This window comes from Styela clava, chromosome 10 (assembly GCF_964204865.1).
Source record: "Styela clava chromosome 10, kaStyClav1.hap1.2, whole genome shotgun sequence".
Taxonomy (NCBI): domain Eukaryota; kingdom Metazoa; phylum Chordata; class Ascidiacea; order Stolidobranchia; family Styelidae; genus Styela; species Styela clava.
In genome coordinates, this window is record NC_135259.1 from 13,637,544 (window position 1) to 13,651,067 (window position 13,524).

At 36.2% G+C, this 13,524-nt stretch overlaps 1 protein-coding gene across 1 annotated transcript; it reads right to left on the reverse strand.

The window, feature by feature from the left end:
- Positions 1-5,320: 5,320 nt before the first annotated feature.
- Positions 5,321-6,955, reverse strand: LOC144428020 (putative MFS-type transporter C09D4.1). Its single transcript, XM_078116658.1, has 2 exons — positions 6,304-6,955; positions 5,321-5,736 (listed from the first exon to the last, which is right to left on the reverse strand). The coding sequence occupies exons 1-2, from the start codon at positions 6,953-6,955 to the stop codon at positions 5,321-5,323; spliced, it is 1,068 nt and encodes a 355-aa protein (XP_077972784.1).
- Between the last annotated feature and the right edge of the window lie 6,569 nt (positions 6,956-13,524).

The window sequence follows — 13,524 nt, forward strand, 5'->3', positions numbered from 1 at the left end:
TTTAGCTACAACACAACAGCTTTCAAACCCAAAATGAAACCGCTTTCCAAAATGAGACTGATATTTGATATATATTATAAAACATCATCGTTATCTCGTCACGTAAATGAAGGGTTAACAACTTCCTAACCGTTGATAACTTTTACAATCGTTTGCTTGACGGAAGTTGGCTAGATTGGCACCGGTAAAGGACGTTGACGTTTTCAGCTGGAATGTTTCTTTACTAAGGAAAATAGACAATGCACGACCGGGAGCGTTTAAAGCGTAAAGCGTTTTAAATGTCATGACCTATAAATTATATTCAACGTAAACAACCAATTACTTTAATTTACCTAAGTGATTTAAGAGTCTTGCTGCACACTAACATAAATATATATTTGTGTTAGTGTGCAGCAAGACTCCTAAATCACTTAGGATTGTTATCTATACTCTTGCCACAGCATCCTTGCAATATATGCATACGGATCCACCGGCACAACAGCATAGAAGAAGGATAAGTAGTTAGTTTTGCAGAAACCAAAGAATCAGCGTACTTTTATTTATAACGCCTTTTCGAAGCTGCAACTCCAAGAAAAACAATTCTTTTTGAGTAAAATAAAAAGTTAATCGAAAGTAGCATACAAATGATAGATTTTATTATGCGCACACTGAATTTCAACAGTTTTTGATACGTCTTCAAGAAAATCCAAAATCAGGACTCATTAACGCCACTGTAGGTTCCTTTATACTGCGGTGTTTCTTTACCTGGGTTCGATCGAACCACTAGGGTTCGGTGAAGCTATTCCATGAGTTCGACGAAAGTTCCCTGAATTAAAAAATCTCCTTTATTACCAAGACTTTTACTTATGTAACACTATATTTCGCCGCAGATATCCAAACTTCCACGTTTAGCTTAGCTATGTGTTGTTTTGCCCAAGTATAAGCTTATATGGAACTTTCCGTAACTGTTATATCTTGTATTCAACTTCATCAAAGTCTTTTCATTGCAACAGGTGTCACACGATTTGTGTACATGTGTATGGAAGCGTTTTAAAATGCATTCTGCTTAGCTTATGTATCTTAGATTGATGTTACAGACCTCTTAATTTTAGGCTAAATATTTGCGACCACGTTCATATATATCCATAATCTACCACTAAAATGTAGCTCAGTTTTATGAACAAGTTGGAAATCGGAAGTAAGTATACACAAATGAATATGAAATCTGAGCTTATTTGAAGTTCAGTGAACGATATATTCTCAGCAAAGAATGTTTTTTGACAGAGCTTCGCTTAAAATTATTACCACCCGCCTTCGGCGACATTAATATGGTGTTGAGTCATACCGTATCTTTATTTCTTTAAAACAGGGGTCGGCAAACAAATATTTTGTGGGCTTCGGACGACCTCCCCTTTAATGCACCAAACGAGTAGTAAATAAAATTTGCCAACCAATGCTTTTTAAAGCAATCCGTTTATCCGCAACTGATTGTTATTTGAAGTCTGAGATGACAATGACTTGTACTATCAACGCTTTTCATACATCATTTAAGCTTTCCGATTTTCGAAGTTTTTGCAAAATTTGTGCCAGCATGGTAATCCTTTCCAGATGTTAAAACTATAACACAAGTTATAACTATTTGTATGCCTATAAATATCCTGCCCGCTGACGCTATTGTGGCACAACAAAGTTTATTTTGACACGATGTATCAATATCTAAGGTTACAGCACAATGTTCGTTGTGGGTATCAGATTTGTTTGAAAAACTCTTTGCAGTGCCTACAGTGAGACCTGATGCCTATGGGAGGGTCATAGGGGTAGCCGCCCCGGGTATATACATGTGAGTTTGATGCTTAGTTTTATTATTTAAATAATTGATATTCAATTTATTAATCCTCGTGTATAGATATAGAACATGTAAAATTTGTTTATTCCAATTAAACAATTCAATGTTAGGTATAAGACGCAGCATAATCTCTCACCCCGGGCAGCAGAAAAGTGTGGCATTCCGCTGTTGTTGATACATCTTCAAAATTGCATGTCCGTTGGCGTGACCTTGAAAACCTATACCTTTACGCAACAAGTTCATGTTCTGTCAAGTCATGGCAGTTGCATTTTCTATGTCTTGCACAAAATTGACTTTCCTCGTATAAAGTTCTGGTTGATCCCCGGTTTTAACTGTTCAAAACCTTGGAGTTCGACGAAAGCCCATAGAGTTACATAAAGGTTCGGCTGGTTCGCAAAGTTTAAGAACCACTGCCTTATAGCATAGTTCACTTATTGTCGGATTAAATTAAGGCCGGATTTATTTATGAATATTTATTACTGAATTGTTAACAAGTATTTTGCATTCATTTGTGACTTTACGGGTTAACGAATAACACAGTGGGTCACTTAGTGACCCGCTGGTCAGTGGTCTACCAGCCCTAGCTTAAAGCATGGATACAAGCAACGAAACCTAAAATAGAACCACGCAGTGCATGTGCAACGGCCCTTATAACATATTAATAAACTTATTGTTATACCATATACGTATATTATCCGTCCCATTAAAATTCGCTGTTATCAGAAGCAAAGGCGTTAATTAAAATGAAATTTACCTTTTTCATAATGAAAGTGTTTGGATCCAGCTATATTTCATTCAAGTGTTTCCATATAACGAATGACACGCAGCTTTCAACAAATTCATCTTTATACTTTGAAATACCGTGTTTCCCCGAAAATAAGAGAGACTCTTATTTCCATTTTTTCGTTATAATAATCATACTAAGACCTATTTTGGAGAGATGTCTTCTTTTTATTTACCAAAACCAAATTACGAAATAGAGAGTTGCGATATTTTCAAATATACAAAATATGAAATATTCGGTTAAAAATACCACGAATTTATTTAAAAAATTCTATTCGATACGTTTCGAAACACTGAAATGTCGAAACGGCGCTGTTTCGACTTCCGAAACGGAAATTATGACGTCATAGCAAATGCAACCAGAAATCAGTCAAGGTATTATTCAACGATGTCCAATTCGGAATTTATATCCGAATTTTTTCGAATATTGCGACTCTCAAATAGCGTTTTTAGTGTTTATAAGAATATTGAATATCGCGCACAAGTCCTAGCGCCGCCGTCCGCGGTTTGATTAAAAACATTTCACAATTATTTCATTTTTATGTTTTATCGTAATCAGAGACACTCTTTGCGACGCGCAATCAGCGACGACTTGCAGTATTTATAACACGTCGAGGAAGTTTTTGATTGAAAATATTTTACAATTATCATCGTATGTTGCAACATAGTCGAGATTACCGCGGCATTAAATCTAAATTCAAATTTTGTCGTAATTAATCTTTTTCATCCTTAGTTTTGATAGTGACCGAGCAGTACTTGCATTTACCCATATGAAATAGCTCTTAAATATTATTTAGTATCTATCGCAGATTTTATAGTTAGACTGGCGTCGTTAATAATGATAATCAGTTCATGTTTGCGGTATTAATTTAAAAACAATAATAGACATAGCATAGCAGTCGACATGAAATATTTAAATCAGAGCTGACTTGAAAAAAAATAAAACACGACTTTTAGTCCTAATTCTCCGTCATTGGCCGATGGAAATTTGTGAATCGTGTCCACTCATTTGATTATGATGATGACCGCGTTATAAGCAAAATGAAAATCAATTCTCCCAGTAGCACAACAGTTAATATCTGTGCGGAGGGATAATTGTGGTGAAATGTCACGCTGACGATAAACAGTCAGAACGAAAAATAGACGTGTCAAAAATCTGAGTTAATGTTAATTTTACTGTATAATTTAAAACATTTCTCTGGGCGCCTAGTTTTTTTTTCCTGTGCTTGTCAAGATACACCACAATTCATTACTACTGCTTTGTTTATTAAGTCCATTTCCCTAGAGCAAAAAACAACTAATTTCAATCAATGATAATATCATGAAAGCCCATTTCCTATGTTCCTGGAGTTTAGAATGCATTCGGAATTCAGATTCAAAAATATTTTTTAGAATGTACTGGATCACGAGGATCTGCGGCATCGGATAAAGTAGAAAATGAGCATTGATACGTTGAGAGCCCCATATGCTTTGCTGCTTGTGAGCCCCATCTCTAACAATGACCGAATTCGTATTATTCTGTTGCCATTTGGTCACTGCTTTGTCATTCAGCAAAAACCTTCGTGGAATTATCATAATTGTTCATGCTCTCGAATTAGCCTTCCTTTTCATGGTTTTAATTCTGGAAAATATGTGCCATTGTCCATTAAACATTAAATTCGATTGGTAATATTGGTGACATGTTTACTGTTTGCGACAAACGTGCGTTTCGTTTCGATTTCGTTTCGAATACAAAATTTCGTTTCGATTTCGAAACACCAGTTTTCGAAAATGCCCAGCCCTAACTGCTACACACAAATTATTCAAAAATGACCATATCATATTCTTTTGGAATGCCTCGCAAGCCCACTAGATTCATGAATTCCAATGAATATGTCATTTGACTGAATTTTCTGGTGAATATGTGCAACTACAGTTTCATTTCGAGCAAAACAGTGAAGACTATAAACTTAGTCACTGAAAATGTTTTAAATAGTCTGGCATGAATACCAGAATACCGACAATACTTCAATAGGTTTACATTTTCTCTATACGGTACCGTACATAGTGGTATCGGTACTCCAGTATTGTACTACTCAGTCACTACGATACCTCCATTGTTATTATATACGGAAAAAAGCGATGCTCAAATGTATGGACACGAAAGTCAAAAAGAAGTAGTACGAGTACACAATCTGTCACACTAGACTACCGCCAAAATGTGCGCAATCTTCAATTTGGACATCGCACACAAAAAGAATCCCAAAGAGCCCACAGGAATTTTAGAAATAAATAAAATAAAAGGTAACCGTACATTTAAACACACGTACATTTGAACCCATGTGTATATCCGCGGGTTCAATCTATATGCGGTTGCTAAAACCTATGGATTAGGGTTAGTATGAGTACAAATATCCGCAGAACAAAAAAAAATCCATAGGGGCAATAGTATGCAGGTGCAATTGTCGTGGGTTCAAATGTACGTGGGTTCAAGTGTACGGGAACCAAAATAAAGGCCTTTTAGCGCAAAATACAATTTTCAACCACTGGAATTTGACAGCGACTGGTCCAGTAATTTTTCACTATTTAATGAGAAAATGCGACAAACGAGTGAAAAGGAACAATAACAGCATAATAACAAAGCGATACATATGTACATTTCGTGTCCAATAATCTCCATAAAACGTTTCAATTTTTGTTGATTTTTTATAACAGTTCAATTCTATAACAGTTTCATTCTTTTCGTAAAAGTATCCGTGTTTCGTCTCCTATTTTCTTGCGACATTCGACCTCATGCATATCTGTGTTTAATCTCTTGTAATGTGGTCTAGCAGCAATAAGAAGCAAAACCGATATTGCACATGTAACTAGGACAATATTGACTGCAGCAAGAACTCCATAATTTTGTAAAGAATATCGAGTAACACAGGTGAGCGTAAATATTCCCATTTCAGTTGCAAAGTAGTGTGACGCCGTCAATATAATTTTGTCCATCGGATAGGTTGCTTCAATCATAAACTCAGTGAGCGTGACGTTAGAAAACATTCCAAGAACCATAGTAATTGGATATAAAACACCGAGACAAGCAAAATTTTTGAAGTAATGACCAACGACTATTCCACCACCGGCTATGGTTAAGCAAATGTGAGCTGCAGAATATAAAAATATGTCTTACTTATTTATTTGATTTCACATTTTATATTGTATTATTCATTGTTTATCTGCTTATGAAAGTATACACTCACTCACTAACCATTCAGTGGCCAACTTTTCAGGGCCGCTTATAACACTAGGACTATAGGAATTTGTCCAGGAGCGCCTAAAACAGAATATGCTCATTTAAATTAATCGAACTTTTTTAGGCATATACATGTATACAAATTAATAAGATTTATTCTATAAGAAATTGAGAATTATTATAGTTTTTACTATTTCAGATTTTCCATGGTAGATCCGTTTATTTAAAAAAAATTTAAATGTAATTTTATTCACCAGAAATGTTTCATTTATTATTAATTCTCAGACACACTTCTCGAGACTAGAACGGTTATTATTTTACCATGACGATTTATTACGGCCTTGATTTTTTATTGTGGTCTGGCCATGGCTCAATTATAGCACTTTTACTGACATTGTTCAAAGAACAAATTCTGACAAACAAATAAAATAAAGCATGCAAGAGTGGCAGACTATTGATAACTTTTTGAGATATATACCTGTCAGTGTGAGCTCCTTGAATTTCTTCCACTTGTCGACCAACTTTCCAAATGCAATTGAAGCAGGAACAGAAGTCAACAATCCGATTAGGCGAATCCAAGCTACGTCATCGTCAGTGATGTTGCTGAATGTATCCAAGAAAACAGATGTAACCAATATTTTTGTCAATACCACCACTGAAATTGCGAGACAGTGGTTTATAGTAAGAATTAAGTATTCGCGATTACAATGCACTTTCAAAATTAGTTTGATGTTTGCAATTAGCAATTCAATAATTGGGGGCTTTCGATCGGTATTTTGTTTCAAAATGTGGTGTTGTGATGCACTCGGAGGACTAGATGGATGGCTTGCCAGATGAAACCAGGACAATATGCCTGTAAATAAGTGTAGAAACGCTATGCCACCGTTTACAATCAGAAATACCCATTTAACTTTCAAAATAGTAGATTTGGGTTCAGTCGCATCTAGTGAACCAATTATGAATGGCAATATTCCAGCTGCCGCTGCTTGTCCCAAAGACCACGATGCCCAAAACACTCCAACGACCGTTGCTGATTCGTGCACCGAAAACCAATTTGTAGGAAGTACAATTTGAATGATGAAATTGATTGCAGAAGAAACTCCGAAGAACGTTTGACCTCCCAACACCATATAGAACCATTCTCTAAAATAAACGAAATGATTTTTACAGTTCTCACCAATGCTCGAGCATTACTAGACTAGAGACATCAAATTGTTACATCAGATTTGCTTAATAATGTAATTGGTTTGTAAACAAAGCTGGTATATGTAGGATTTTTCATTTCCGGTGTAACGTGCTTTGGTGTGTCAAACAATATCGCGTCTGACGCCTAACTACCTATTATGAATAGATTCAGAGTTGTCATTTTTCTATTTCATATAATGAGGAATTTTCAAAAGGTGAAAAAACAACAACACATAATGCATGTTGACAATCAAGTAACGGCGGTGTGGCCCATCGTGCTGAGCGTTTAGATACGCTCGCCATTGCACCTTCGACTTCTCTGCGTTCACAGGTTTTAAATTCCGTGAGGGATAATTATGTGCGAGAGGATCGCAGCACTCCTCGCCGGCGTATGAGGTAGTTCACTTAACCGCTGGTCGGTTGCATCTTTCTCTACAATCAAGTCCATGCATCTGAAAATATATGGCTTACTAATTTCCATACCCGACATGGACTGGTAACATTGCGAGAGGCCGTTGTTTCGCCATGTGATCAAGCCGTCTTATCGTGTTTTCTCTCCCACTGGGATACATATGTAAATCCCATCATATCCTAACGACTAACCTGTTGCTGAAACCGATCGACGCTAATATTGAACCTATTATTGTGCAGGCGATCGTTGACAGGATTTGATTTCTCAAGTCAAAATTATCTTTGAATAAAGCCAGAACAACAAGGATAACTGCAGTCATAAAAAAGGTCCATGTCGCAAGAAGGTCGATATAAAATGGCGTGGTCTGGAAATAGGCCGTGAGAACGTCATTTACACCTGCATAGCAGTATGTCATGAAAACAACACTAAATACATTAATCGAAGTTATTGCCATAAAAACCCATCGGGTAGAATATACACGATACTCCATGTCACACTTAATAATCTGCATTAAGATTAAAAATAAAGACAATTGAGCCTCGAAACAGTATTGTCATGTTCCCCTCATCAATCCAACTACATGAAGACAATTGTAAATCGATCGTTGCCCAAGTTGAAACAACAACAAAATCTAGTTGACTGGAGGCGTATCAACTAAAGAGCCATACTGGTATGTTTAAAATAGAATCAGGTGTCATTCATTTGCTTAACTTATCCGACTAAAGAGCTATCAACGAAAATCCCGACTGGTTTGTTTAAAATTAAATCAGATAAGATTGGCGTCGAGAAACACTGGTATTCCTTGAGAGACGTTCAGGTGGTCCGCATCAAATTGTTGTCCCCAAATATTTTTTCATATTTTACGATAACAAAAGGAAGTCCAAATCAACCAAGCATGTATTTAATATTAAAGAAGACCCAGCTGCGTGTAATAAACGTTTCCCTAGTGACGGACTTCCTAGTTTATTCCCGAAGCAATGGCTAAATCACAAAATATTAACGAAAACTTAACAAATGAAATTTTATCAGCAGCTCAGACACTATTTTAAAGCATGGCCGTGCACATTGACTCGTTTTGTAATGTCAGGAGTCGTTGGACAATCTACTATGTTTTCAGAATTTAGGTTTGAAGCTGGGTCACGCGTGGGCGGGGGACTTTGGTTTAATTGAAGTACCGTAATAAAAAAAAAACGACCACGTAAAAGCTAGGATATATTACTGGATTAGGTTAAGTATTAATGGACGTCATCTCGTAGAATACACTGAAAAGAAGCACTGAAATTAGTCAATGGTAGGATTACAGGGAGAATTTCTCACTTGTGAAATAGTTATTATATTTGTGTCCAAATTTTAGAGATAGTAATAAAAACTGACAAATGACATTCATTGACAATGAGTCATTTTTTCTAACATATTGCTGATTGTTTATCAATATGTAATAAACAAATCGATGCTATTGGAAACATTAACGTCCATCAACAAGGCGATCTCTGGAATACCGGAATTTCGTTTGTGACACCATAATGAGACCATAAAAAAATTTGGTAAGCTATTTCAACGCAGTTTACCAACAATATTCATAATGCATACAGCATGTAATACAGATAAGAAACCGACGACTGTTTAAAGAAAAATTACGTGCTTGCCGTCTTAAAATCCAAGCCAAAATAGAGGATTCGTGCCCATCTATACAAACTAATATGTATCATATTAAAATCGCATTGCTATAAACGGCTACGAATAATTTTCATTGGCATTCCAGCGAACTTGTTGTTCTCTGTAGTCTTCAATTGGAATCCGTTACGTCTTGTTAAAATTCGAGTCAAAAACCATTGTCTTGTTGTAATTTCATTTCTACGGTAAAACTGATCAAACTTATTGGTTATTTGGATAGCTTCTAAAAAATCGGAAATTTTCGTTTGGTGTTCTACGAAAAATTCATGATTTAAAAAGGTGTTCCGCGGTTCGAAATCTGGTTTAACCGACTATAAAAGCAGCTATGCGAATTTTCATAATTTGCTATCAGTAAATAACTAGATGAAGAATCTGGAACATAATCTGCTGTCCGTCGATATATAATAGGCTATCTCATAATAGAGTATTTACAAGCATTTTATACTCAGCCTATGTTGGACCTGAAGTTTGCTACAACACAACAAGAATAGCCTGCAGAATTTAGGTACAAACTGATATCGAATTTAGAATGTAAAACAGCATAGTTTCGTTGTAAAACATCATAGTTTTCTCTTTTAATATAATGGATCAAGTTACAGGGATACAAGAAGCTGAGGTTAATTACTTCCTAACCGTTATATTTGATGCATGCTGCAAAATCGATTGACGGAAGTAGGTTAGAGCAGGTGATAAACGTGCTGCAGCATCTTTTACTCAAGTTTTTATCGATTGGGTTATATTGAGTATTTACGCATGCAACACTTATATCAGTCGGGACTGGGGCGCTTTCTGTCACCATTTTGTTTTTGAAATTCATGTGCGAAGCGCACTATCGCATGCATAGGAATTACGAGAACTTTTGTGATGACGCGGCAAATTATGTTTTCAAAAAAAAAATCAGTACCCTATTGCTCCGTTGTTATTTCAGGTTCGTTAATTTATGTCTATGAAGAATTGTTTTCATAATGAAATTTATGTGCGAAGCGCACTATCGCATTCATAGGAATTACCGAAAACGTTTGTGATAACGCGGAAAAATGAGGGTTTCAAAAAAGTCAGTACCATACTGCTCCATTGTTATTTTAGGTTCGTTAGTTTATGTCTATAAAGAATTGTTTTCATAATGCATCATATGCGGGAAAAGACTGAATTGCCAAGCAGCATCTAGTTACTTATCGATCTCTGTTTGTTTGCTTGTCTGTTAGACACTTTCGTATGTTACGCGATATCTCAAGAAAGCGAGGTTGAATTTGCTCCAAATTCTGCATGTGCATTCATCATACCAGAAGCCTATTTTGGATGAATTATGTTGTATAATTAGCGAGTTATTATTTAATTAGTGATAAGACACGCGGTTTCGCTAATGAGTCAGAGCGAAGAAATTAAAACGCAGATCGATAAGTCGGCGGTCTCCGATCGCTATCTAGTTATCGTATCAGTCAAAAGCCTTATGCGCTCCATTTCATTCATGCACCTTCAAAAGACGTTGCAAAAAATTGGACAATTTTATTGTATTGTCAAAAGTAAGTAGCATCGTTGTTAGTCACTGGATAAGGGTACACGAGAGTCCAAAATGGGAGGTTTTAAAAATTGCAATTACAAAGCGCGAAAATTTCCTCGCAGCGGCTCTTAGCGATCATCTCAATTACAGCACTTGTTAAGGGAAATGACGCTTTAGGCTGATATCATTTTTTTACTCCGAGAAATATACAATCCACGGCCGGTAAAATCATTTAAAATACCATGCCCTAATAATTTCATTCTACGTAATCGATCAACTACGTTAATTTTAACGTCTTTTCCCAGCTACCACTCCAAGTAAAAAAAATTATTTTGAGTGAAATAAAAAGTTGATTGAAAAATAGATTACAAATAATATTTCTTATTATGCGCACCCCGAATTTAACAGTTCTTGGCGTTGTCACAAAAATAAAAAATCATGACTATACTGTTTAATAACTTCCGGAATCTGTGCGCTCAATTCCATCCTGGCATCGCTGTCGGTGCACTCAGCGTCACATCTACTAAAATATATATATATTTTTTTGACTCCGCTCATCAATGCTACCCTGTCCTAGCCCATCGTAACTTTTTGTTAATCATTTTTAATTATTGCAGCTGAACTAAAGATCATGAAAACACATAATGACAAATTAAGTTATTTGATATATTTTATTCCTCGATGTACGCTGCTTGTGTGCTAAACCAGTCACAAATTAATGCAAAATACTTGTTAACACTTCGGTGATTGATATTCAAAAAATAAACGTATTGTATATTTTGGACTCCAGCCCTTATCCTGCCTAACAACGATGCTACTTCCTTTTGACAATACAATACAATTGTCCAATTTTTCCCGACGTCTCTCCGAGGTGCATGAAAGAATGGGGAATGCAGAATCTTTTTGACTGATACGAGAAATAGATTCTGCTTTGCAATTCAGGCTTTTCCTGCATGTAATGCCTTATGAAAAACAATTCTTTATAAACATAAATTAACGATTCAGAAATCTGAAATAATAACGAAACAGTATGGCATTGACTTTTTCGAAAACGTTCAAAATTTACCGCGTGATTACAACATTTTCGTAACTCCTATGCAAGCGATAGTGCGTTTTCGCACATGAACTTCATAATATCGAGTACCAGAAAGCGTTCCGGTCCCGATTGATATTGTGTTGCATGCGTAAATGCGCAATATAACCTAATGATTAAAAAACTCAAGGAAAATTTGCATTACCCCCATCATTGATGCAGACGTTGAATAATTTTCTATGGCCCACGGATTATAAAATTTGCGGAATAGATGCAGCTGGACGTTTCCCACTGACGCAGACGTTGATTAATTATCTACGACCCACGGCCTTTGCTACCTCAACAAAAATAAAATACGCCATCCCTGCTCGAAGCCAACTCCCGTCAAAGGATTATTGAGCATTCCTCAAATATAACGGCCAGGAAGTTATTACTTATCGGATGATACTTTTGGATGAATTATGTCGTATAATTAGCGAGTTATTAATTAATTAGTGATGGGACACAAGGTGTCACTATGGAGTAAGAGCGCTGTTTTGGGGGATCCCCTAACTTTCGATCGATAAGTCTTCGGTCTCTGACCGATATTCTCGTTTATCCGTCACTCGTGTGACTGTCTGTACCTCCATCCATTCATTCGAAAGAGAGAACGAGGATGTTTCACAACGATATAAAAATATCAGTCTCTTTTAGGAAAACGGTTCCTTTTCAAATTCGAAGGCAATTTGTACCCAAATTCTTGTTGTGTTGTGGCTAACTTCAAGGGCAACATAGGCTGCTGAGTATAAAATGCTTGTAAGTGCTCTTTTGGGAGATATCGATCGACAAACAGCAGATTATGTTCAAGGTTCTCCATCTAAGTTATTTATGGGTGGCAAATAATTAAAATTCGCAATGCTGCTTCTAGTCGGTTAAGCCAGGGATTTCGAAACACAGAACACTTTTTAAATCATGAATTTTTAGCGCAACACCAAACGGAAATTTCTGATTTTGTGGAAGCTATCCGAATAACCTATATTTTCGATTATACTACTTTGCAACTGAAATGGGAATATTCACGCTCACCTCTGTTACTCGCTATTCTTTACAAAATTATGGAGTTCTTTCTGCAGCCAATGTTGTTCTAGTTACATTTGCAATATCGTTATTGCTTCTTATTGCTGCTAGACCGCGTTACAAGAGATTAAACACAGATATGCTTGAGGTCGACTGTCGCGAGAAAATAAGACATGGAACATGGACAGTTTTGCGAAAAAGATGAATCCGTTAAATAATTGGAATTCAACATAAAGAAAACATTTTCTGGAGATTATTAGACACGAAATGTACATATGGATCGCTTTGTTATTATGTTGTTCTTGTTCTTTATTTCTTTGTTCGTATTTTTTCATTACTGGACCAGTTGCTTTCAAATTTCAGAGGTTAAACATTTTACTTTTTGCTTCGAGGTTCTTTTTCATTTATTTCAAATATTCCTGTGAGTTCTATGGAATTATTATTTTGTGCGCGATGACGTCAACTGAAAATTGCGAACCTTGTGGCCGTAGTCCACTGTGACAGATTGCATACCGTAATATTTTGTTTCGGACTTCGCATCCATATATTTGAGCATCGCTCTCTTGTTTCCGTAGATAATAAAAAAATAAGTAACTTATTTTAGGTCATTCATCATAGTTATATACCTATTTGAGTTGGGTAGCGCGAGACTAACTTTCTATCTTTCCTCTATGCTAGAGGATTCGTATGCGTATACTACAAGGATGCTGTGGCTGGAATAAACATGGCTATTCTATTCAATTAATGAGTCCAGCTGCCCACTAACACAAATGTATTTCTGTAACGTTTCGTCGGACCAAAGTCAGCCTTCCTCACGCAAGCGGTTTACAACAATCAG

What these genes read in the sequence shown, in the direction of transcription:
- LOC144428020 (XM_078116658.1), bottom strand. Translation starts at nt 6,955, where the DNA reads ATGGTGTTGGGAGGTCAAACGTTCTTCGGAGTTTCTTCTGCAATCAAT. An exon ending in CAAGGAGCTCACACTGACAG is followed by an intron (nt 5,737 to 6,303) that starts GTATATATCTCA and finishes TATATTCTGCAG; the next exon opens with CTCACATTTGCTTAACCATA.